This window comes from Erpetoichthys calabaricus, chromosome 13 (genome assembly GCF_900747795.2).
Source record: "Erpetoichthys calabaricus chromosome 13, fErpCal1.3, whole genome shotgun sequence".
Classification (NCBI taxonomy): Eukaryota; Metazoa; Chordata; class Cladistia; order Polypteriformes; family Polypteridae; genus Erpetoichthys; species Erpetoichthys calabaricus.
This window is the reverse complement of record NC_041406.2, coordinates 131,227,048-131,251,030: the sequence shown is the minus strand read 5'-3', so window position 1 is coordinate 131,251,030 and position 23,983 is coordinate 131,227,048. Positions and strand designations below refer to the sequence as shown.

General features: G+C 36.8%; 1 protein-coding gene across 2 annotated transcripts in view; it reads left to right on the top strand.

The window, feature by feature from the left end:
• Positions 1-23,716, top strand: part of decr1 (2,4-dienoyl CoA reductase 1, mitochondrial) — a 49,884-nt gene extending 26,168 nt beyond the window's left edge. For both annotated transcript variants that reach the window (XM_028817772.2, XM_028817773.2), the window contains 5 exons: positions 6,594-6,693; positions 21,059-21,131; positions 21,349-21,495; positions 22,027-22,089; positions 22,171-23,716. In XM_028817772.2, the coding sequence (XP_028673605.2) occupies positions 6,594-6,693; positions 21,059-21,131; positions 21,349-21,495; positions 22,027-22,089; positions 22,171-22,230 (443 nt within the window). In that variant the 3' untranslated portion in view covers positions 22,231-23,716. The remainder of the gene's footprint in view (positions 1-6,593; positions 6,694-21,058; positions 21,132-21,348; positions 21,496-22,026; positions 22,090-22,170) is intronic.
• The last annotated feature ends 267 nt before the right edge of the window (positions 23,717-23,983 follow it).

Below are 23,983 nucleotides of genomic sequence, written 5' to 3'. Positions count from 1 at the left end.
CATTGCTTTGCCAACGGAAGCAGAACTTTTTATTTAATCCATGGGTTCTCCGCTGTTTTTTTGTTCGTTTATTACAATTGTTATAGTTCTGTTTGTATACCACGTTGTCAGTTCAGCACTCCGGTTGTAATATGACCAAGCTGTGCAAGCTTACTGTTGAGAATGCAATGTATAGTTGTACAGGAGAAAAGCAATCTTGCCTCAAAGTTCAGTCAGTTCACGTGAGCCGCTCTCTTGTGTGATGTTGCGATGTCCATGGCTTAATTTAATGTTAGCTAAGACCCGGCAGTTAAAAGTTTCTCGCTACAGCAATTTTAACTCTGTTACAAAGTGATCCAAAGTCTCGTTTATACCTCGTGTCTTCTCATTAAACATGTATGTCCGTATTGCAAACGGTAGCGGGAGAGTTTCTATAAACTTAATTTAAACTTACGGTTTACACTGTGCTTTGTTTCCTCAGTATCTGCACTTATGAATATGCTTGTATGCGTCACTTGCTCCCTTCTTATTGTTTCGCTGCCTTCTCAATTGTGTAATGAATGTTTTCTTCAGCGCTCTTTGGGGCTCTTCCTTGTTTTGTACGTACTTTGTTCACAGTCAGTTCACGTGATTACGTGGGTGGCGTGATGACGCGATATGCAAGTCCGCCTCCCACGGCCATCGAGCTGCAGTCCATTACAGTATATGGACAAAAAAGAGGTTCCAGTTATGACCGTTATGCTTTGAATTTCGAAATGAAACCTGCCTAACTTTTGTAAGTAAGCTGTAAGGAATGAGCCTGCCAAATTTCAACCTTCCACCTACACGGGAAGTTGGAGAATTAGTGATGAGTCAGTCAGTCAGTGAGTCGGTGAGGGCTTTGCCTTTTATTAGTATAGATTTATCTTAGCATTCTAAATGTTCAGGGAGCAGGAATATCATGAAGTGAATGTATTCTGTGTGGCGATCGCTGCTGGCGCCTCCTCAGTACAAGAGGAAGTCAGTTTAAGAAGCACGTACCGATTTAACATGACTCGGGGAACACTTAACACAAAGCATTTAATGTGCTATAACTTATGACGGGGTTTGAGAAAATCTAGTAAATTAAATACTCATTTTACGATGAAGCTTAGTTTACAATGTTCTACTTTAATGACAAATTACGAGAATAAAGTCAACATGTCGACTTTATTCTCGTCATAAGCGTCGAGATTAAAGTGGAAATGTCGAGAATAAAGTCAGCATGTCGTCACACTATTACATAGTACCCAGGTATATTACACACACAGTATTGAAAAAAATAAAACTACAACTTGGCTTGCAGTACTATCCAGTAGTATAGAAACAGTATTCACACATTTGAACATAATGGTCCACATCTGACCTTTTAAATCTAAAGTATCTCCAGAGAATAGACGTGACTCCTTTTTCCAGCAAAAATTCTTCTGTGTCATCATTTTCAACTTTACCGCCTGCTACAGCTTCAGTTTCGGAATGTTTTCTGTCCATTTTCACCTCCACTACCACATGTGCTCCGCCTGCTTAGTGGTGTAGCAGTGAAAAAGAGCCCCCGCGCAACACCGGTGTAGCAGTGATAAAGGTCCCCCTTAAACAATTTCCCCCAGCGCCAATTGCCAAACGTTGTTTAGGCAATTTAAACCGGTGTGGCGGTATAAGAAAAATCCATATCATAACAAAAATAAACGGTTTTCGGTATGAACCGGTATACCGCCCAGCACTATCTCACACAATCAATTAATTGATATTGGTAATTAAACTCTGCTTAAATGAAAATTACGTGCACATATGGTTTTAATCATTAATTACACTGTAGCTTTTTTGCTGTTAAAATATACTGTAGCCGCCAAAGTATAAGGCGAGTTCAAGCACGGGTAAAACACATGCTGAAAGAAATCTCTCAGTGTGAAACTTTGTTTTAAAAATATTTAGTGAAAATTAAAAGCAAATAATCCACACAAGAATAAAGAAAAAAGTAGTTGCACATGTAGAATAAAGGCAAAAAAGGGAAACATATATCTTCTCTGAACTTAGCTTTTCTTGAGAAACTTGTTATTTCTGTACTTAAAAGTTCTTAATTTCTTCTTCTGTACGCCTTAAGCGTACAGCTTTGCACTTAAATAAGTGTGTTTTCTTAAGAGTTATTTCACACACTCAAAAGGCCCATAGGCATGGTTTAAAATCATGCGCCCTCTACACCTTACACATGGCAAGGCTGGTCACTGAGAATAATGTTTAGTCAGAGCTGTTAGAAATGGCTAGAATATACCAATTCTACTCAATTTATGGAGTTTATAGGAACCTCCCATAGATTATGCATTGTCATCTAGTAAAATATTTATGAATCTTATATAACTAGGAAATGGCTCTTGCATATACATTTCCTATATTTATACAGGCAAGTTTTTTTTCTTCTTCAGTGCATCAGCCTGACATAATTTTTGAAGTGTAATTATAACTATGGATTACCATTTTAATTATGTAGTACTTGTTACTTTTCAAAACTTGTACTGTATGACATACAGCTACAAATAAACACCATACAAATCTTTTTAAAAAAAAAAGCCACAAGTCTATCAAATGTTCATAAGTTGTTTATCAAGAAGACGCAAGACTAACATGTTTAACAAGTTTATAAGTACATTTTGCTGTTAATGCTAACAAGCCTATCGTTTACTAAGCAGCAATTTCATATTCGTCTTTATCGTTTCATTTTCCAATTAAAAATGTAAGCTGCTGCACTTTAAGCTGGTTGTCCAAACGCAGCAGTGTCAATTTTAAAGTACAAAATAAAAAAATTGAATTAAAGTATCTTTTCTTGCCGTTTGTCTAATTGCAAAGGATGACTTCTCCATTTCCTTTTTTTTTTTTTGATTCTCCACCTTTTTAAATGTAAAGTCTAATATTCTAATAATCTCTCACTCTCTGGTTAAACAAGCCTTGACTTGCTGCTCTTTGTTTACATTGCAGGAAGCTTTCAGCAAAAAAGTAAAAGACAAGTTCTAGCTGAATTACCATAATACCTTGCACAAAGGAGCACTGCAACTAAATTACGGTAAAGCTTAGAAATGCAGCAGCTGAAACAATCTGTTTTTGTGTTCGGCCAATTTACCGATCACTGATTGTGTCTTTTTTTTTTTTTTTTTTTTAGTTAAAATCATCCAATTTAGATTGGTGGCCGACTGATCTGAGCATCACTAGTTTTGAGAGATTTAACTATACTCTTAACAGAATTGCAGAAGAAGAAAATCACATTATTCTTCATTTATTCCATATACTTGCCATGGTATATCCCTCTACTTTGTTTTACCTATATAACTAATTGAATTTTACATTGAAAGATCTGTGAGATGATTACGGTTATGAGCAACAATATTTCAACCCATTTATGGCAGATCACCAGTCCCGTCCAACCAGCTTGTACCCCATTCAGCATTATTACTGTATACTATTTCATGCTTAAATCTTTTTGATTGATTCCATTTTCTTAATCCCTTGACTCTAAGGTTTTCTCATAGCACTTTCCATGCTGTAAGATGACACCTTAATATTTCTTGCTTCTATATAGTGACTTCTAGGATAAGCTCTCCTCGATGTTAGAGAATTTTCTGTGTATAAATTTAAGTACATTCATGATCTTGCATATATCTGTGTAACTGTTGAAGGCATTATTCAAGATTTTACCATTAGATAAGTTGTTAGTTTGGGCAAGTGTATCAACAGACGATTCAAGATTTAGAGCCATGCCTATCTTTTGTGGAAGAGTAGCATCTGTGTCTTGCACCCTGAGAATGTAACTTTGATTAGAAATACCAAAACTGAACTCTGTGTCTTGCTGTTTGAAAAAAGTTGAATTTGAAAGCCACTATATCAGTATCAAATATTATGTTTTGGGTGACAAGCCTAGTGAATTGAAGACATTACAAGTACAGTACATCACTGTCCAGAATTTACTTTTGTTTTGACCATTGAAAGCAAAAATGTAATGCTGTCCAAAGGCACTGTGGTGTAGTGGTTAAGGCTTTGGACTTCAATCCCTAGGGTTGTGGGTTCAAATCCCCAACTAACATCATATCAGCGTAAACAGGTCACTTCACGTTCTTGTACTTCAACATGTCAAACAAAAAAAGAAATGTTAACAATTATATCACAAATGTTGTAATCACCTTGGATTAAGGTGTCAGCCAAATAAATAAACGTAAATGTCCACAACGGATTAGTAATGATGATGAAGTCTTTCTGTGGATCCTATTAAATGTATTTCTTGAACATTTATGATTACTCTGAACCATGAACTGAATTGTTTCCTAGAGAATTGGTACCTTCCCTGGTTAAATGAGATGGACGCTCTTAGACTTGTTTGAAATAATCTCCAGACTCAAATGATGGGAAAGCACTTGGTCAAAAAAGGCTGCCTCCAGCAATTCTACCCACTTACTCGAGTCTCCTGAAAATGATGTATCTCTAGATTCTAAACTCTGCTTTTGCCTCAAACAAATTAAATCCCATCTAATATCGAATCCCCAAATTAATTTATCTTTGATCACTATTATTTTTGAACATGACAGTATTCATTTTTGTTTTATTTCATTGAGTAATGTGGATGTGCAATTGCTGACTAAACACCTAATGTGACATCTTTATAGTCTTTAATTCACCAGCTAATTAATCCTGACCAGCCTTGTTTATTAAATCATAGCAAGCAGCGGACAATGTCTGATGCTTACTGCATATTTTAGGCATTCCCCAACCCTATGCCATTCAACTGTGCTTTTGGCCCTGGGTGTAGAAAGGGCCGTTGATGGGGTGAAGTGAAGATTTTGTGGCAGGTCAAATATCTCTTGAGCTTTGGGAAACTAATTGAAACTATTTTGCCTCTTCTAAATTTTGAAGGAACCAGGTGGTGATTAATTTTTCGTTTCCTTTTTTCTTCTCACCCTGTAATTCGGTCTTTCACAGAAGCCTTTAGCCACTCCTAAACAATTCTAGGTATTCAAACTCTGGGTATGTTTAGTATTGGTCTCCATTTATTTAAGATGTTTTGGTTTCACAGGCCTGATTGATTTATTTTTACAATGGAGATCATTTCTCTGTTATCAGTCACACCTCACAAGGAAGGTTTCTTTGCCCTCAGATAGGCATTCAATAGATTTCCAGCCCAGGATTCTTCCACAAACACCCTCATCAAACTGGAAGAACTGCTTTTTTTTTTTTTACCCTCAATGCTTTCTCTTTCGATAACAACTTTTTCCTCAGGTCAGTGAAGCTGCAGTGGGTACTAGAATCTGACCTAGCTATGCCAACATCTTTGTCAGCTTTGTAGACGAGCACTTGTTTTCTTTCTACCTAGGCTTTGAGAGCCGACCTGTATAAAAGTTATGTAGATGATTGTGTTAGTGTTGCCTCTTGCTGCAGAAGAGAGCTACAAGTTTTTATTGGTTTCCTCCCAGTTTCCATATATATCTCAGGTTTACATTCAACATTTCCCTACAGTTTTAACATTTTTAGTTACCAGTCTTTTTGTCAGCTTTCCAGGACTTAAAACCTTTATCTGTTGTTAGCCAACTGACTCGCACCATTACCTCTTCTACAACTCCATCTGTCCCTGGTATACTAAAAACTCTCTAAGCCTTTCACAGTTCCATAAACCATGTAACATTTTCAGTGATGAGGTTGACTTCTGTAATGAAGCACTCAGAATGAGGAATTTCTTCAGTAATGGAGAATATCCTTCTCCTATTGTAGACGGGGCCCTCAATCAAGCCAGGAGTAGACCTCATAACATCCACTCGATGAAGAACTGCAATAATGAAACCCACATTCTGCTGGTCCTCCCATTCCATCATAACATGCTCTTTCACACTGGTCAAATAAAATTATAAATTTTTACAGATTGATTCTTCCCTAGGAGTTTTTTTTTTTTTTTCTCTGCCTTGATCTCCTTCCATTGACTGCCTAACCTACACAAACTTGCCGTCTGCAGCTTACTTCACAGAGAAGAGCCACATTCCTCACCAGGCACCTTGAGCGTTAACAGGAGTTGCTGTGACACTTGCAGATTGTCACCCACAGTACCTATGTATCTGGTCAATCTGTTAAAAATTCATTATTAAACAGCAGGCCTCTTGACAATCTAAAAATCACTTTTTCCTGCCAAAATTGTGACTTAGGTTACTGAATAAGTTCTAAATGTAGCAAATATTCAGTCAGGAGTTATATTTTGAAAAATCAAACGGAAATATTGTAATTTAAAAAAAAGAGAGATCATTTGCTTTATAGCCTCTCTTATAAAAAGTAGAGAATACCAAAGCACATTATCTTTCAATTCATTGCTTTTCCTTAGTTGTTTCAAGCTTTTTTTTTTAACTAAATATTTTACTAAGTTACAAGAAAAAAAGCCAGTCTGTTTAACCTTACATTGTGTCAAGTGTCATTTCTCTTGTCATAGTGGCAACAGTAATTTTCCATTTGGATATTTTGCACTGTATGTTAAGTTTTGTTAACTACTTCTTGTCTTGGTTTAAGATAGCCAATTGTTCCAGATATTTTAGCCATCTTAATATTTGTTTGTTGTATTTTTTGTTGTTATTTTTTAGGGGCAGCTTTCCTGGCAATCACAACCATCTATGCAGAAAGTGGATCGGGCTTTGTAGTTCCCAGTGCTTCAGCAAAAGCAGGAGTTGACGCTTTATGCAAGTATGTGGAACACAGCACTGATTTAGCTGTAATACATAATTTTAAAACACTTACAATTACATAAGATTTGAACATGCAAAGTCTTTCTAAAATCTAAATATTTCATTTGTAGATTTTGAGTAAAATCACATTTCCTATGTACCTATGGTATATTTGTATTTTTGAAGTAAGACAGTGTGGTTGTATAGAAAGTTAAGGCTGCAGAATGTTTTTTTTTTGTGCCCAAGTGTACCAATGTATTTTGCCAAAAAAAAGCTGAATTATTGACTGTTTGCATTATTTGAAGAATATGTTTGAGCAGGGGTGAAGACAGCAACTGAAAAAGAAGGTTGGTCTAAGTAACATCTTGGTGGTTAAGAAATAATCTGAAACCAGGAAAATGAATCACTTTTTTTGTAGGACTATCAAAAGATAATTTATCATGCAAATATTGTAGAAGATGTAGTGAATGTTTACCTCAAAAAATCTAATTAACCCCACTCTGCTAAGAGCAGAATCAACAGCAAAAACTGTATCAAATGCTACTTTTGTTGATGATGCTGCTACTGCTATTATATGGAAATTTTCAGACTACAGAAAATTACTGGATAGAAGGAGGCTATCTTAAAAATTTCACTTTTTATGGGAGAGCACATAATTTATAATGGCAAAAGAAATAATCACATGTATCAAAAATTGTTAACTGTAATTGGTATGAAGGTGTATAAAAAATCAATTCTAATTTACATTTTTACTTAGTTACTATGAGATAACAGACTAATCAAACAAAGCAAGTTATTAACTGACCATAACTACACAGAAGTTTAGGCCAACTTAAGGTGGTTGACAAACAAGTGGAGTGTACTCCATCAAGCTTGTTTGGTTAGTTAATACTTATATCAATATATCATCCAGGTGCCAGGCAATGAGGACACATGACAGACAAAGGATAAGGTGCAAAAGTGCAATAATGCTTTCACACACAAAAGTCAAAACAGTGGTTCAGAACCTTAAAGTCCAAAAGTGCAGTGCTCTTCAAGAATATTCTGTATAAGTCAATTAATCCATAAAAACAATGTAACAGTGGATGTTTTAGGAGTCCAGTATATAAATAAATCAATGACCCATTTAAAAACCCAAGGTTAAAACATAGGCAGGATCTTTTTTTTTAAAACCAACACACGCCTTCATGTTAAACTGATGTATCCTCAGCATGAGAATATGTGGACCAACAAGCACAGTCCATCCTTCTCTTCAGGTTGGGCACCAGCCATCTCTGGCATTACCAGCTTGGATACCCCAACTCCAGCTTGTGTCCTTACCACTTTATCTTGGAATCTGTGGGGACCCCACAAGCCCTGCTCCTTTCTCCCACCACCATCCATGTCTGCGGGAGTGATACTTTGCACATCTTTTATTGCTGTTATGTCTTTTTTGTAATGCGTTGACCAGAACTGTGCACAGCACATAAGTTGTGTACATTATTTAAGCTTAACCTAAAATCCCTTTATTTATATACATTTTTACAGTGTAATTTTTGTGTAATTGCCTTTTCACATTTTTAGACAAAATTTAAAATGCATCAACATAAACATCTACAGTATATCCTTTTTAGAGATTGTTCCTGTAAGTCAGCATCATCCATCATGTATTACAATCATCAAATCATTCTGTCTTTTGCTTCACGTGAACAATTCTTAGCCAATTTCTCCTCAGCACCTGTTGCTTCCACAGTAAGTATTTCTCCTGTAGCTCATTTTTCATCTTTCTCTTACTTTATGACAATCTGCATGACCACGTGGTCATTTTGATCTCTGTTCTTACCAGTTTTGCTTCATGTTCATCTTTATCAGCCACATCTCACTCCCATAAGGTATGCTTCGCTGTCGTAAGCTTTTCTCTGCAATGCCAGAGAGGCCACCTTAGAAATCAGAATGTTAATCAACTTCCAGAATTTCTTACTTGCATGTGTTATGCTTGCTACCACAGCTATGCCTAGTATGTGAATTTATAATTTAATGGATTGGCATTTTGTACTCCCTAAGACACTTTCCTCCAACAAAGGTCGCACTTTCTTCCTACAGACAACCATTCACATCCTTACATCTTTTATGCACCCCTTCCAGCAGCCTGTGCACTGAATTGAGATTTTCCCAATACCTCTATTGCACATGCTGCCACAGCTATGCACCCACCTCTTCCACAATTCAGGCCTGTTTAACTCCAACCATCACCTTCATCTTTATTCCATTTTCCTTCCTATTCAGTATGTCTCAATTCCACTTCCAAGTTTTCTTTTTTAAATTTTATTGTAATCATTCCATGCAAATAGATTAATTTTTACAAAAATAGGATTGAAAATAAATCAACCCCCCCCCCTAAGAAAGAGAGCATTGGCAACGGAATAAAACTTAAAGCTAGTAAAAATAAATACAAAGCTAGTAAAAATAAATAAATGGATGAGTTTAATAGGTGGATAAAGATAAATGGAGAATTTAAAGAAATGGGAAGAGAACCTGCTTCCTCAGTGCTTTAAGAGCTTATTCTAAAATATTATTGATTAGATCCTGTAAGGTTTTGAAAAAGTTGTGCACAGACCCTCTAAGTGAGAATTAGATTTTTTCCAATTTCAAATAATATATAATGTTACCCACTGACTTAAAAGAGGAGAGTTAGGATTCTTCCAGTTTAGCAAAACAAATCTGCATGCCAATAGTGTAGTAAAGGCAATCACAGTTTGTTTGCCTATCTGGAAGAATACCAAACACAGCTGTTAATGGGTTAGAAGGGATTGTGACACCAAGGCTGTCTGAAAGGCACTTAAAAATTTTTGTCCAGAATGATGTTAATTTGGTGGAGGCCCAAAACATGTGACCCAGTGAGGGTGGAACTTGATTACAGCGTTCACAGGTTGGATCTTGCCCTGGAAACATTTTGGACAGTTTTAAGTGAGACAGATGTGCTCGATTTATATAATTTTGAGTTGAATTTTTCCCATCAAAAGCACTGAGTCCTGTTTGTGTGCTTCTTAAAGACTCAAGAGGCTCAAGAACACAGGAGCAGGAGACAATGTTTTTGTGGTTAGACGGTGGAAAGTTTAGGTCACAAACAATTGAGTAACAAGGATTTCTCTTATCTGCCTGCAAAGTTGAGAAGCAGGGAATGTTTTAGCAGTCACCTATCTTTTTGTCTGCCTAAGGATGCAAAGGTGCCTTAGATTTGTGTCTCCAATTATGATGGTGATACTTCAATTCTCCCTCATGGATACGGAGTTCAGCTGATTCAGCCTGTGTTCCCAGTGGTATGTTGCATGTAGAGTTGATGCTGCAGGGTAGACTCTGGCTGATTGGAAGAATTCTTATACTGTTTGTAGACAGGCTGTCTGTTCTCAGAGTTGGCATTATTGTGTGAGGAACTGCTAGACCTGTCTTTTTAAGGTCCTGAGTTCTTTATTAACATGCTGAAGCTCATAACTTTTTATCTTCAATTGCTTTACAAAGAGGACAAGTAAGACAGAAGTTTATAAAATGTGTGCTTTTACTGTACACAAGGAGAGGTTAACATGGGAAGAATACAAAGTATAAATGAAAAAACAAAGCAAGAAAATTCACTCCTCCTTTGGACTCTTAACATATAGGACTGAACCCATATTTGTTTGATGATATGGATTACCTACTTTCTTGAATTCCAAATACTGCCAAGCACTCACTTTATCTATCTTCTCTCTTTCTTTCTCACTCACTTTCTTTTTCTCCTGCCAGATATCTTTCACCCAGAACTCTTCTCCCAACATAGAATTTGTTTATTATCAGCCTCAAGGCAACTTAAAACTTTCACTTCCTGCTAAGACTCTGGAATCGCCCTTCATGTCTAGGGAGCCCTTCTCTGGCTATAAGGATTCTTAACTTGATCTCCTAAAATGGCCTCTGGTGTACCTGCACTCTAGTGTTTTTGGTAACTCTTAAAGATCTCGCTGACTAAGACAAAAGGGAGAGTTTTATGCTGCCCTTCTAGTGGATAAGCAAGAGAGAAACCAGTCTTTCTTTTTATTAGATATCCCCGTCAAAGTTTGTTAAGAGATCTGGAGGCCTCATGTCACCCTGCAATAGATTTTTACTTTCTTTGGATATAGGGTCAGGCATCCCTCCAGCATCATGGAGTAGATTCTTTCTGGGCTTCCAATTTTTCTAACTGTTCTGAATTAATATTTCTGTCGCATTGTCCATCTTAAACTGGCAGATGCAGCACAGAACTTTACACTTTCAGTGTGTGAGTCTCTCTCTCTACTTTCCCTCCCAGAAGTCTCTGACTGACGTCAGTCACTCCCTTACAATATGTTTTTTGTATGCATTTGGCTATTCATTATTGTATTTACTGTGCCCATTACGAGTGATAGTGTAGAAGACTGCACTTTGTTGTCCAGGACTGGTCCCCATCTAGTGTTCTTGGTTTCCAGCAGCATTTAGCAAGATAAACCAGTTAACACTAGAATTACCAGACTCTACGAAAAAACTTGTAGATCCGGTCCACCTTAAAACCATTCTCACCTCTCCATCAGCGTCTTTTGTCTTCTAAATGTGCCGATTAAGACGAGCACCAAGCAGCCAGCTATTCCATCCCCCACCATTGCAGAACGTTCACTAAGTTTTCCCAGCTCATGCCTTGTTTGATTATCTGAGAGTGACTGAACTGCAGGAGTTTTACAGTGGAAATAATAGATTGTTATTTGGAACACACGCATTTCATGTGTGTTCTGTTTCTACAGTAATCTGTGTAAACACATTGTTAAAACAAACTTTTTCATATTTTAGTAATAAATGTTACAAAATGTAGGCGTAAACTATAGAATGTGTGAAGCCTGACGTCCAAACATCAAATAAATACTTTCACAAAAGGTTCAAGGATGATACAACACCTTCCATGGCGTAACGCTAAGATTTGCAGATTCTGAGCACAGCAACCCTGCCGTGCCTTAGAGACCCGAGTTTGATTCACCACTGGGGAGGAAGTGTTTTTTTTTTTTTCTTCTTTGTAACCTCAAACGGACATAAAATTTATAAATTAGTATGCAATGTAAATCGTTTAAGTTTAAAATGTCGATCGCGGTTATTTCTGTTGATTAATTCATGTTTTTTTACTTAGAGTCAGAACAGGAGCTTATTCAGCTTCTGATCTGACTCAAACAGCGCCAGTATAAATTCACTCCCAATCTGACGCTGTTCATTTTCAAATAATATTGCATTACTTTGACGATGTTTTCTGATTGGTACTATTTGCGTCATAAAATGATTTCATCAAATCGTCACATATATTTGTCTCTTTCTTTTTTTAAAATGTGCGTTGATCACTACCAGCATGTTGTAGCACACAGCAACTGGCCACCTGCATGTTCTTGCGCGCACTGAATAAGACAGCGCTATATGCAATCATCAGATTCAAATGTTAACAGTTAACCATTCATTCACACACACACAAGGATCGTCTTTCTTACATTCACAACGTGTGTACCTGTTACAATGTACACCAGGCATGTCAAACTCACTACCATTGGTGGGCCGCTTCGACAACCATACGTGCGTCAGCGGGCCGCACTGTAACAAATACTATTATACAAAGTTACTGTAGCTTTCTTTCCAATACTGAAAACTTTAAAAAATGTAACACTTAAATTGCTTTTCTTTAAACTTTAAACTTTATTTCCATACAATCTCCGTACAACAGCGTACAATTAGAGTCTTAGCCTCTTAGCTAGGTCCTTGTATTATTATATTATATTCATTATATTATATTCATTGCTTATATAGGAGTCTTACAGTGTGAGATCCATTTCTTTTGTCCCAACACTTGGCATGTCTTGTTAGTAACCAGTTCGTCAATATCAGGCTTGAAATCTTGTGCAGCTGCAACTTTTATGAGGGATGAAAGGTGCTTGACAGTAAGTCTGGAGCGATGTGGGGTTTTGGTAGCTTTCATTAACGAAAACAATTGCTCATAAAGGTAAGTGCTTCCGAACATAGACAGTACTCTCGATGCCAACTTACGGATCTGCACATACAAGGGTGGCAGGTAAGCATACAAGCCTGGCACACCAACTTCGTTGTATTTTGCCTTCAGAATAGAATCCGACTGCAGTTCAATCAACTCAATTTGGATATTCTCAGGCGCATTCTCAACGTTGTAAGAGTATGGTGACGTAAACAGCGCAAAGTCCTGTTCGTGTGAACTGAAATTACGAAAACGCTCACTGAATTCATTGTTCAGTAATTCAAGTTGGAAAATAAATCCTCCAAAAATCTAATTTTACTTTACTAAGTTTACTTCAAAGTTTATATTGTAAAATAAGCCGATATGCAAAAAGCCCCCTGACCTACACTAATTTTACAAACTCAGAATCTCAAAAATTTGTTAATAAACAACTCACCAACTTCTCGCGTCCACTTCAGATCTTCAGCTGTAGTCTGCACTAACTGTTCGTTACAATACTAGCACAAAATTTCATAAAACTAGAGCAAAAAAAAAAAACGTGAAAATATGCGAGCTATTACTACTCGTGATGGTCAGTTCTGCCCAGTGGCCAGTCTCAGCAGCCCAGCCAGTAGTGTAGCCTGCCAGGGGCAGCTCTAGGCTCGTGGCGGCCCTGGGCAGAGAGAGAATCGGTGGCCCCTTCGCCCGCCAATGTCAATATGGTATCTTATGCACGGCGGATGGCCATGTCCATTGCAGACACTGCATAGCCGCCTCGTGCTCATGACACGCTTCTATATGCGCGTGTCTGTAACTTGAAAACCAAGTGGCGGTCTATGATATTCTCATTATGGCAGAACGTTATAATACTACATACAGCTTACTGCTCCAACTTGAGCAACATTAGTAAATACAGCGTACTAATTACAAGAAACACAATGTTTTTCGGCCACATTGCTGTAAGCTGTGTCGTTATTTTCTCCTTCTGTTTTATATTCAATATATATTGACGTGGCGGCCCTGTGCAGGTGCACAGTTTGCACATGCCTAAGGCCACCCCTGCAGCCAGGCTGCTTCAGCCCACAGCACTTCAGTTGCGACGTCGCGGCTCATTAACTTTGGACAAGGCTCATGGCTATACTAGCAGAGGACGTTTCCAGTACCGCAATGCCATGGGAAAATGCGCTTTTGTCAGAAGGCAGAAGTAAGAAAAGTCAATAAGTAATGCTGAAGATGCAGAATGATTCAATCACAAACGATAGTAATCATTTTGTACAAGTTTAGTGCTAACTAGGATCTGTTATGCGGGCCGCACAGATTTCTGTTGTGGGCCGCGTGTTTGACATGCCTGATGTACACACTTCTGTCTATGCTGTGATTTCTATTACACACCTGAAAGAAAGAGACAATATATGTGAAAACATCATCGCACTAATGCAATATTATTTGAAAACGAACAGCGTCAGATTGGGTGTGAATTAATGCTGGAACTGGAAATTCTCTGATGTGTGGAATCAGTTCTGTATGGTTGTGGGCGTGGGTGTGAGTGGTGGACATAACTGAGAATTACTGTGAATGTGAGTGGTGTTTTGAGATAATGAATAGAGCTGCAAATTACAGGGAATTCTCAGATGTGGAATTCTCTGATGTGGCGAGATAAAACCTGACGCACAAACATAGGTGAATCAGTTGTGCTTGATTGTTATTTTGAGCAAACAGACACCTCAATGGCCACAGCTCTTTCACGAAAGAGGAGGTTGTCCCCTTCAGAGGCTTTGGCTCTGCTGCAAGAAATGAATGATTGCGACTCATGGTGGCGAGGAACTTATTTTTGATATCGAGGAAGACGACGAGACAGACACAGAGGTGAGCCCAGATGAGGATTCTATATCAGAGAAAATGAACAGAAGCCCTTCCTGCAAGAAACGTCCAGTCCAACAGAAGAACACCGCAGCTGCACCAGGCATAAAGGCAAAAGATGGCACCATTTGGATACAAAAAATAAATGTGTAATGCCACGAAAAGTGCACGCAGACACTTCAGTTCGCAAGCATTGGTACGAGAATGCAGTCACAAGTACACTGCAGAGGTATGGCGCGTCTTTATGTGAAAACAGCAGTTTCAAACGGTTTGGTAGGATCCTGAACGTGACTGAGAGAATGAAAAGTGAATAAAAAAAAAAAACAAAGCTAACCTTTACAAGCATCATAAATTACACCGGCTGTTACAGACTGAAATCAAATGTATGTTTTTATTCTAAAATAGTAAGAATAAGAGCACCTCACTTCTCAAAAGGGAGTCGTACAGGATCAAACTTGTGACCTTTTAATTCCCAGTCAGCAACTGATACTGTTGCGCCACAGCGGCAGTCATAGTAAACGCATGTCAATGTCACACACTACGGCGGCTTTTTTTTTTTCTGCAGTTATATTTTTGAATAAAAGCGCATTGGTTCTGTTATATTTGTACCTTTTGTGAAAGTGTTTCTTTTATATTTGGACATTATATAGTTGATGCCTACATTTGGTCATTTACTACTAGAATATGAAAAACGTTTCTATTTTAAAAATGTGTTTACACAGATTACTGTAGAAACGGAACACACATAAAATGCGTGTGTTCCAAATAACGATCCATTATTTCCACTCAAACTCCACTTCACTCCCAGATAATCAATCAAGGCATGAACTGGGAGAAGTTCGTGCATGTTCTAAGTCGGGGGGGGGGGGCGGGGGGGGATGAAATAGCCGGCTGCTTGCAGCTTGTCTTTATCTGCACATTTAGAAGACAAAAGACGCTGGCGGAGAGGTGCGAATGGATTTATGAAGCGATTTAAGGTGGGACGGATCTACAAGTTTTTTTGTAGGCTCCGGTAATTCTAGTGTTAAAAGATGGATCCTAAATGGATGTCTTAAGAATCTTCTTCATATTCATGATCTACTTCTTTGATCCTGCTTTGTGATTTGCTCCAAAAATTCCACTTTTTGGTCTGGTTTTATTTTGTGCATTATAAATATTTTCATGTATAAACTGATAACTTCTAAAATTGTAATCAGCTATGAATGGGCTTTCTGATTTATAAATGTACTTATTTTCCTTTAAAATTTAATCTGTGACTTTCATGTTTTGGATGAACATTTTTGTTTTGCGTTGGTCTTGTTTGATATGTATAGCATTTATACAAAAGAAGTAAAATCAATGATAGAATGCATTTTGTTTTCACAGTCTCATAAAGAAAGGGGTTTTGCTAGGTTTGGGATTTGTTGGACAGAATTTTGGAAGTTATGTTGGGAATCATTTTGTATGAACTGCACTTGGTTGTAATTATAAATATGTCTGTGCACTATGCACATTAATAGATTGAGTGAAAGATGCACAGTAATTGCCAATTTCAGATGTCACACAGTTGACAGCTTCAATGAAATCCTCTCAAAAACAGCTTTGACCTTATATATTTTACTTTCTGTGTTTAATTTAATTTTGAAATAAATGTTGCATTTGTTGAAATAGTTATTTTATATGAAATCTGAACAAGTAACACAAACATTAACTTGGAGCACAGCCGAAACACCAAGTCAGAATCTGCACAGAAGTTCAATGACTTATCCTGACCAAATGGTTTGACCAAATATTTTCACTCTACCAAGAGTGGTTAAATTCTGCAATTAAAGTGGTGTTTAGTTGCATCTCTCTCTCTCTCTCTCTCTCTCTCTCTCTCTATCTATCTATCTATCTATCTATCTATCTATCTATCTATCTATCTATCTATCTATCTATCTATCTATCTATCTATCTATCTATCTATCTATCTATCTATATATATATATATATATATATATATATATATATATATATATATATATATATATATATATATATACAGTGGAACCTCGGTTCACGAACGTCTCGGCACACGTACAACTCGGTTTACGACCAAAAGGTTCGCCAAACTTTTGCCTCGGTTCACGCCCAAACACTCGGTATACGAACAAGCCAGGTTCTCTTTCGGTTTGTTGATGTTCATTCTCTCCCTGTGCATTTCCTGTGCAGTGAGCGAGAGAGAGCGCGCGCGAGCGCACGCGCACACACACACACAGAGAGGCAGCGCAAGAGACAGAGGGCTGTACACACACACACACACACACACACACGAGAGAGGCTTGTGCGCACACACACAGGAGCGCTCTAGACAGACACACTGTGAGCTGCAAAGCTGATCGCACCCCCAGAGAATACAGATGCCCCTGGGAAAACCCCTAAGAAACATGGACAGACTACCTTCACATTCCTCCTTTCCCTTCTTGCCGGCTCTGTCGCGTAATATGCCTCTCGTGCGGTGCTCCGCCTTCTTAAAAAGCCTGCACGGGCTTCTTTCAGTTTGTTAAATTGGTTGCTTGCTTCTCCTTCTTTCTCTCTCAGACAATCTGTGCTCCTGGCGGAGCTGTCATCTCTGACTTGTCATGGAGCACGTTTAAACTTTTGAAAAGAGACAAATGTTTGTTTGCAGAGCTTTGAATAAAGTTCCTTTTTTTCTACAACCTCCTGCGTCTCTGTGCAAATCTGTGACCCAAGCGTGACAACACACACAGGCGCTCCAGGCTCGCAAAAGAGAGACGCACACACACACAGGCGGGGGAGAGAGAGGCGCGCGGACACACACAGGAGCACGCTAGAGAGACACACACAGGTGCTCCAGGCTCGCAAAAGAGAGACGCACGCACACACACACACAGGCGGCGGCGGGGCGTGGGGGGGGGGGGGAGAGGCGCGCACACACACAGAGCAATTGAGGGACGCATAAGTTAGAGAAGGCTTGTTTTTGTTTTCACTTCTGTTTACAGTGATCGGTTCGTAGCCTGCATTGTTGCAATGTTACTTTTCTTGGTGGTTTATTAAATTATGGATTTTTCAAATGTTCCTTTTTTCCCCTGTGCTTAAAACTCATTAAAAAAAGTGTTTTTAGCGAGAGCGGTTCCTAGCACTATAGCGCGAACTATTGCAGTGTTAGTTTTCTCTGTTGTTAAAGGTTTTTTCAGTGTTATTCAATGTTTTTACATTTAGTTTACCATTACGCTGTGCATTCTATGGTATAATTAACTATATTTGTGCTTAAAAACTAAAAAAATGTATATATTTACGTACAGTTTCTACGGTCTGGAACGGATTAATTGTATTTACATACAATCCTATGGGAGAAATTGCTTCGGTTCACGACCAACTCGGTTTACGACCAGAGTTTTGGAACGAATTATGGTTGTGAACCGAGGTTCCACTGTATATATATATATATCGATATAGATATCTATCTATATTATATATATATAATATAATATATATATATATATATATATATATATATATATATATATATAAAAACCTGGAAAGGAAATTTCCAGGGTGACGATACGTGATCCTCTTGGAAGTTTTCGGAAGACATTTAAAAGACACACGAGACAAAAAGACTGGTCACGGAGTGTCTCGTGGGGACTGTAAACATGAGACTTGGTGCCAAGAGATTGTCCCAGGGCTGTCTCATGGGGACGTGGAACTTGAGATTCTTGAACGATACGCCCTTCTTATCAAATAAGAGCACAGCCAGCGGAAGCACACACAGATCCTGTGCTCTCAGCAAAGAAGAAACAGCAGCGTGGAGAAAAGAGACCTTTGGGAGAGAAAAAAGGCAGATAAAAGATTATAAAAGCAGTGGAATTATAAAGGCTCAAACAAACGATGGCACGATAAACATGCAGAGAAAGGTACAGAATATGAAAGCAGTAAAAATTGAACATATTGTAGCGTCCCAGCCAAGTTGAAGCCTTTTTTGTTTTAAGTTTAACTGCTGATGGTGGGTGAAATATAGTACTTACACAATTCTGGACCATACGTTATGAGATTCTGTGGTCCCGCAACAGTTAAAGCAACGATTCCAAAGAAGAAGAAAAAAAAGCTTTTAAAAATGTATATCCAATTAAACAAACACAGGGGTTGGTGAGCAAAGCGAGCAGGGGGCAGAGCCCCCTAGTTTTTAATAAAAAAAATATATATATATATATATATATATATATGAAGATCTGTTCTTAGAGCTTTTGGTATTAGTAATTTAAACAATATAAAAAGCTTTCAGTAATGTCTGATGCTTGAATAGTTCTTTATGAAAAGATTTGTGATAATTGAATGAAAAAAGTAATTTTATAGCAGTTGTTTTTTTAATTAAACAGTGTGTTACATTAGAAAAAGAGTGTGAAAACACGAAGAACCGGGAAGACTTTCAGTCAAATTCAGATTGAGGCTTCTCCAGATTAAAAGCTTCCTGTCAGAGATTTTTAGGGTTGTATAATAATTTTGCACATCTTGGTGCTGCTAGAATTGTTGAAAGATAATAATAAAAGTTAAAAATGATTTAGACAAAAAATGAGGGGGAGGGGATTATTTCCACCCTTTCTTCGACTTTGCATTTTGATTAAAGTTCATAATGGATCACAAACAAATATGCATTTTTATCTTAAATGAGAGGGAAGGTTTTCTTGATGACAGACTTGTCTTCACAAAAGAAGCAACATCCTTGCTGAACTTATGTCCTCTTTATGTAACAAAACTACTGAGTGTGAATGTAGCATGATTTATGCAAAGAACTGTACTTCTAAATTGAATTTAAATCCATAGACATTATATGCATATTTGTTCACTTGCTTATGTTATGTATTCTGTACAATGTATGTAAGGTGCAGTAAAAAAACAATCCAGATGGATAGGTTTATAGATTTTTTTTATAGTCATTATTGTCACATGTACAAAGTACAGTAACATTCATACTTGCATGTGCTACTTAACATGGAATATGTCACCACTCTCTGGTGCCATGATTTGAGCAAAACTACCTTGAAACATCCTTTAATGGGGGAAAAAAAAAAAAAAAACTTCCTCCTTCCTCTTCCTCCTGTGATCCCCAAATGTACAGTATCTATAAACAAGGAACTGCACATTCCTTACGGTGAAGTGATGTTTCATAGCATAAATCTCATCTGAAACAGACAGATATTTGTCAGTTTATATTATTTTTTGATACAGGGAAGAAGACTTTTCTTTGATCATATTTATCTGTATATTTGTTAATCACAAGTGAATGGAGTTTTTGGTTAGTTTTTAGTTTGCCATGATGTAGTTAATGGAACTGCTTAATTCAAAAGTTAGTTGAAAAAAGGGTTTTAGCTCTATCACATTGTTTAGAGGAATTGTTTTGCTTGCATTATATTATGTTATTGTGGTTCATCCATCCATTTTCCAACCCGCTGAATCCGAACACAGGGTCACGGGGGTCGGCTGGAGCTAATCCCAGCCAACACAGGGCACAAGGCAGGAACCAATCCCGGGCAGGGTACCAGCCCACCGCAGGACACACACAAAACAAACACCCACACACCAAGCACACATTAGGGCCAATTAGAATTGCCAATCCACCTAACCTGCATGTCTTTGGACTGTGGGAGGAAACCGGAGCACCCGGAGGAAACCCACGCAGACACGGGGAGAACATACAAACTCCACGCAGGGAGGACCCGGGAAGCGAACCCAGGTCCCCAGGTCTCTCAACTGCGAGGCAGCAGCGCTACCCACTGCGCCACCGTGCCGCCCTTTTGTGCATTTCAGATTCATACATTTTTTTCAGATTGCTTTCTGTTTCAAGTATCTAGGATTATAGTTACTACTGTTTGTGTTGGCATGAGTATACAAGTATTTTAATTTACCTCGGTGTTAGAAACCAATAAAAAAAAACACTTTGCCATCTAAACAGAATGTTTTTTTTTTCTTCCAGAAGTTAGGATTGCAAATTAAAATTGGATCAGTTTTGACCCAAATGATATGAAAAATTTGTATATCACCACTTGTGCTCCCATAATTCAATATTGTAAAACATTAGCTCATTGTTTCCAAGGGTAAATTCAATATTATTTTTTTTGCATAGACATTGTCTACAGGGAGTAAATCAACAAATGAAACATTTCTTCCTATGAAATGTTTGACTGAGCAGGATTGTTAGGGGTATGAAATTCCATATTGACATTTTTCTTTAAGAGGCATGGTAGGCAGCTGGAAAACACTTTCAAATCACTCTAACTGCCACAGAGCAAGCATAAAAGCTGCATTTTTAAAAGAACATTATGTGCAGCTCATTCTTGAATTTTATCATTTACTATTTATCAGGTAATAAATACATAACTAAAGTTTTATATGCTGTTAAAATATATTGTTGCAACAACATCTTTGACAATGGTGGCTATTGCTTGAGATTTTGGTATAAGGGGTTTTGTTTTATTATTAAACATAAGCTTGATAAACAGAAAAGTATTTATTAATTCTAGTTTGCTAATCTCGCTACTCATTCCCGGAGTAATTTTTTTAAAATTTATGTTTTCATGTTTAGGTCACTTGCTGGTGAATGGGGCAGATATGGAATGAGATTCAATGTTATCCAACCTGGACCAATAAAAACAAAGGTACTTTTAACATCTGTTACAGTATCAATGTAAATAAGGAAACTTCAAAGTTATTAGATACATATAGATATTCAATACACCATAAGAAATTATGAATGTATTGCAACCGATTTTTTTGAAGACTAAGGGTAAACCATCTTATCAGTGTTATTTTCTTAATTATTTAATTAGAGAGATGTTTTGCAAAATTTCCTTTTTTTTTATCAACTTTTCTCAGGGTGCCTTTAGTCGTTTGGATCCAACAGGAACATTTGAAAAAACAATGACTGACAGAATACCAGTGGGACGTTTGGGGACATCTGCAGAAATTGCAAACCTTGTTGCATATCTCTGTAGTGACTATGCCAGTTGGGTTAATGGAGCAGTGAGTTTCTGTTGATTCTCCATAAAAATAATTATTGCTGGTCCACTGTAGACGTAAAAAGATTGAACTGCAGTTTTTACAGTGTATTAGAAAAGTCTCTCCAGCAGTAGCAGAATACCTTTAAAAAGATGAGCATTATTGTATTATATATTTTATTGTGACCGTGATCAAGATATGGTGAAAAAATATCTGAATGAACTTCATGCATGAACCATATAGTAAGGATGACTTTTTAAACATTTGTTTCAATATAATTTGTGATACAGTACTCAGAAAAAGTTGGCATAGTGAGGGACCTAAGCAACTGGATAGCTAAAAAGATGCAAAAAATTAAGTTGTTTATTTGCAAGTTGAAGTGCAAGGGCTACCAAGAATTTGTGCTGCAAATAGATATTTCAGTTTTCAAACGCATAAATTATAGCACATTTTATTTGAATGTGGCACCACATTTTGATTCCTTTAAAGCAATGTAAATTATAAAAGTATAGACACAGTTTTAAGATTCACTGATGTTTTTCTTTTTACTTAAAGGTAATTAGAATGGATGGCGGAGAATATGTTTTTATGGCTGGTGAATTCAATAACCTAGTAAAGGTAATACAGCTTTCTAATTAAGAATGAATTATTTCATGTGGTCGCCCAATGGTCTCTAAGCATAAACTTCTCTTTCTCTAGGTAACCATGGAACAGTGGACTTTAATGGAATCATTGATAAGACAAACTAAGGGATCCTAGATGGCATTTGAATGAAAAATAATGAGGAATTTATAGTGTCAATGAAATTTTTAATTAAAAAATGTAGACATTATTTTGCGTTCAATTCTTATAATGAATGGCTTATTAAAGTTTGTTGCAAATATTGGTCCCATCTGGAGTAGTGGTGAATCAGAGGATGATCTACAATGTATGTTATCACATCAAATTTATGATGTGTTTCAATGCATCAATTTCTGACATTTTAATAAGCCACTATGGTATAAAGAGCACAGTAACACATTTAGATGTTTCTTTACCCTGTTATTTTTTTCTGACTTACCAGCTGAAGGTCACAATAAATTACATCATTGAAGTTTCTCATTTGAAATAGTTTTGAATAATGAAGCATAGATTGACACTGTATTCATCCCTTCAGGGAAATTCAAGATGCTCAACTTTCCCTAAAAGCAGGGTTAATTCCATGCCAGAAACTAGGATAAGTTAATAAAAAGGAAATTAGAAGCTGTAAGTATATTTCTTTTGCATTATCTTAAGAATTTATCTAAATTTAAATTTCATCATTAATATCCTTCAAAATAACTTAAAACCAAAAGTAAAATACAGTAACATATCTATAACTTTCACTGGACCAAGGAGACTAGAACATAACTCTAAAATTTGCTGATTACCTTTTTGAAATACTTATAACTGCTCAGTAGTATGAAACTTCAGCTTTTATGGTTTACTGTTTTACCCCCTAACTTCAAGCAAAATTGAATAATTTACTAAAAACAATAGTCACAAGTCAAGATTAAGTCAAAATTCTGAGCTGTACACATCTTATGATATAGTCACACAAAGTCATGTAAGAGTTCTGAGATTTTCTTATTGTTTGGCTCCAAAATAATAATATTACATAGCATCTTTTGAGATTCTTACATCCGTAAAAGTTATATTCAGTTCTGATTAGTTTTTGTTTGAAAAGTTTACCACCTAGTCTTCAAGGAATGTGGGCATAAATGAAGGGCTTTGTTGTGGTTGCTTAAATATTCTGTATCTGAATAAGGATACTTTGGAGGACTGAGGCAGAATTGTCTTTGTACATCATGAGTTTGTATACAGAAAATTTGTAGGTTTTTATGAGGAATGTTAAAGTATGGATTAACAAATACAAAGTTGAAAACCAAACAAATTCCATTCAAAAAATTACAATATTGTAAAGAAAAGTCAATTATAAGATCTCAGTTAAACATAAACAGGAGTTCCTTGACATCAAAATGACAATATAAAATAGAATCCTTAGCAGCTTTTTCATTGTAATGTTAAAGGTGTTCCTATTGAATACAAGTATCCCATAAAATTAAATGTGTGCCTTAAGGATAATGTTTGAACTGTAATTATCCAGTTACTTACTACTATATGTTAAAATTGTGGATGGATCAAATATCGGTTAAAGGATAAAATGTTATAGAACTTGATGTAATTACATTGCACCCTGATTAAAATTATACTGTTAATAAAGTAAGAGTGTTGAGTTTTTATTTGATTTTGTTTTTCTTATCTATTTCAAAGACTTTAAGAGGATTTTGCATTACATTGTTAATGTTTAAATGGTAGATGATTTTAGAAAGCATGAAACTTGCACATCATGTTCATTTTTTAAAAATAAAAAGTTAAGTTGTATGCCTGTATTGCATAGATTCATAGTTATTCCTGGAATACCACCTCTTCTCAATTTGTGGTTGTTTTTATTTTATTATTATTTTTTTTATTTAACCACAATCTTTGTAAG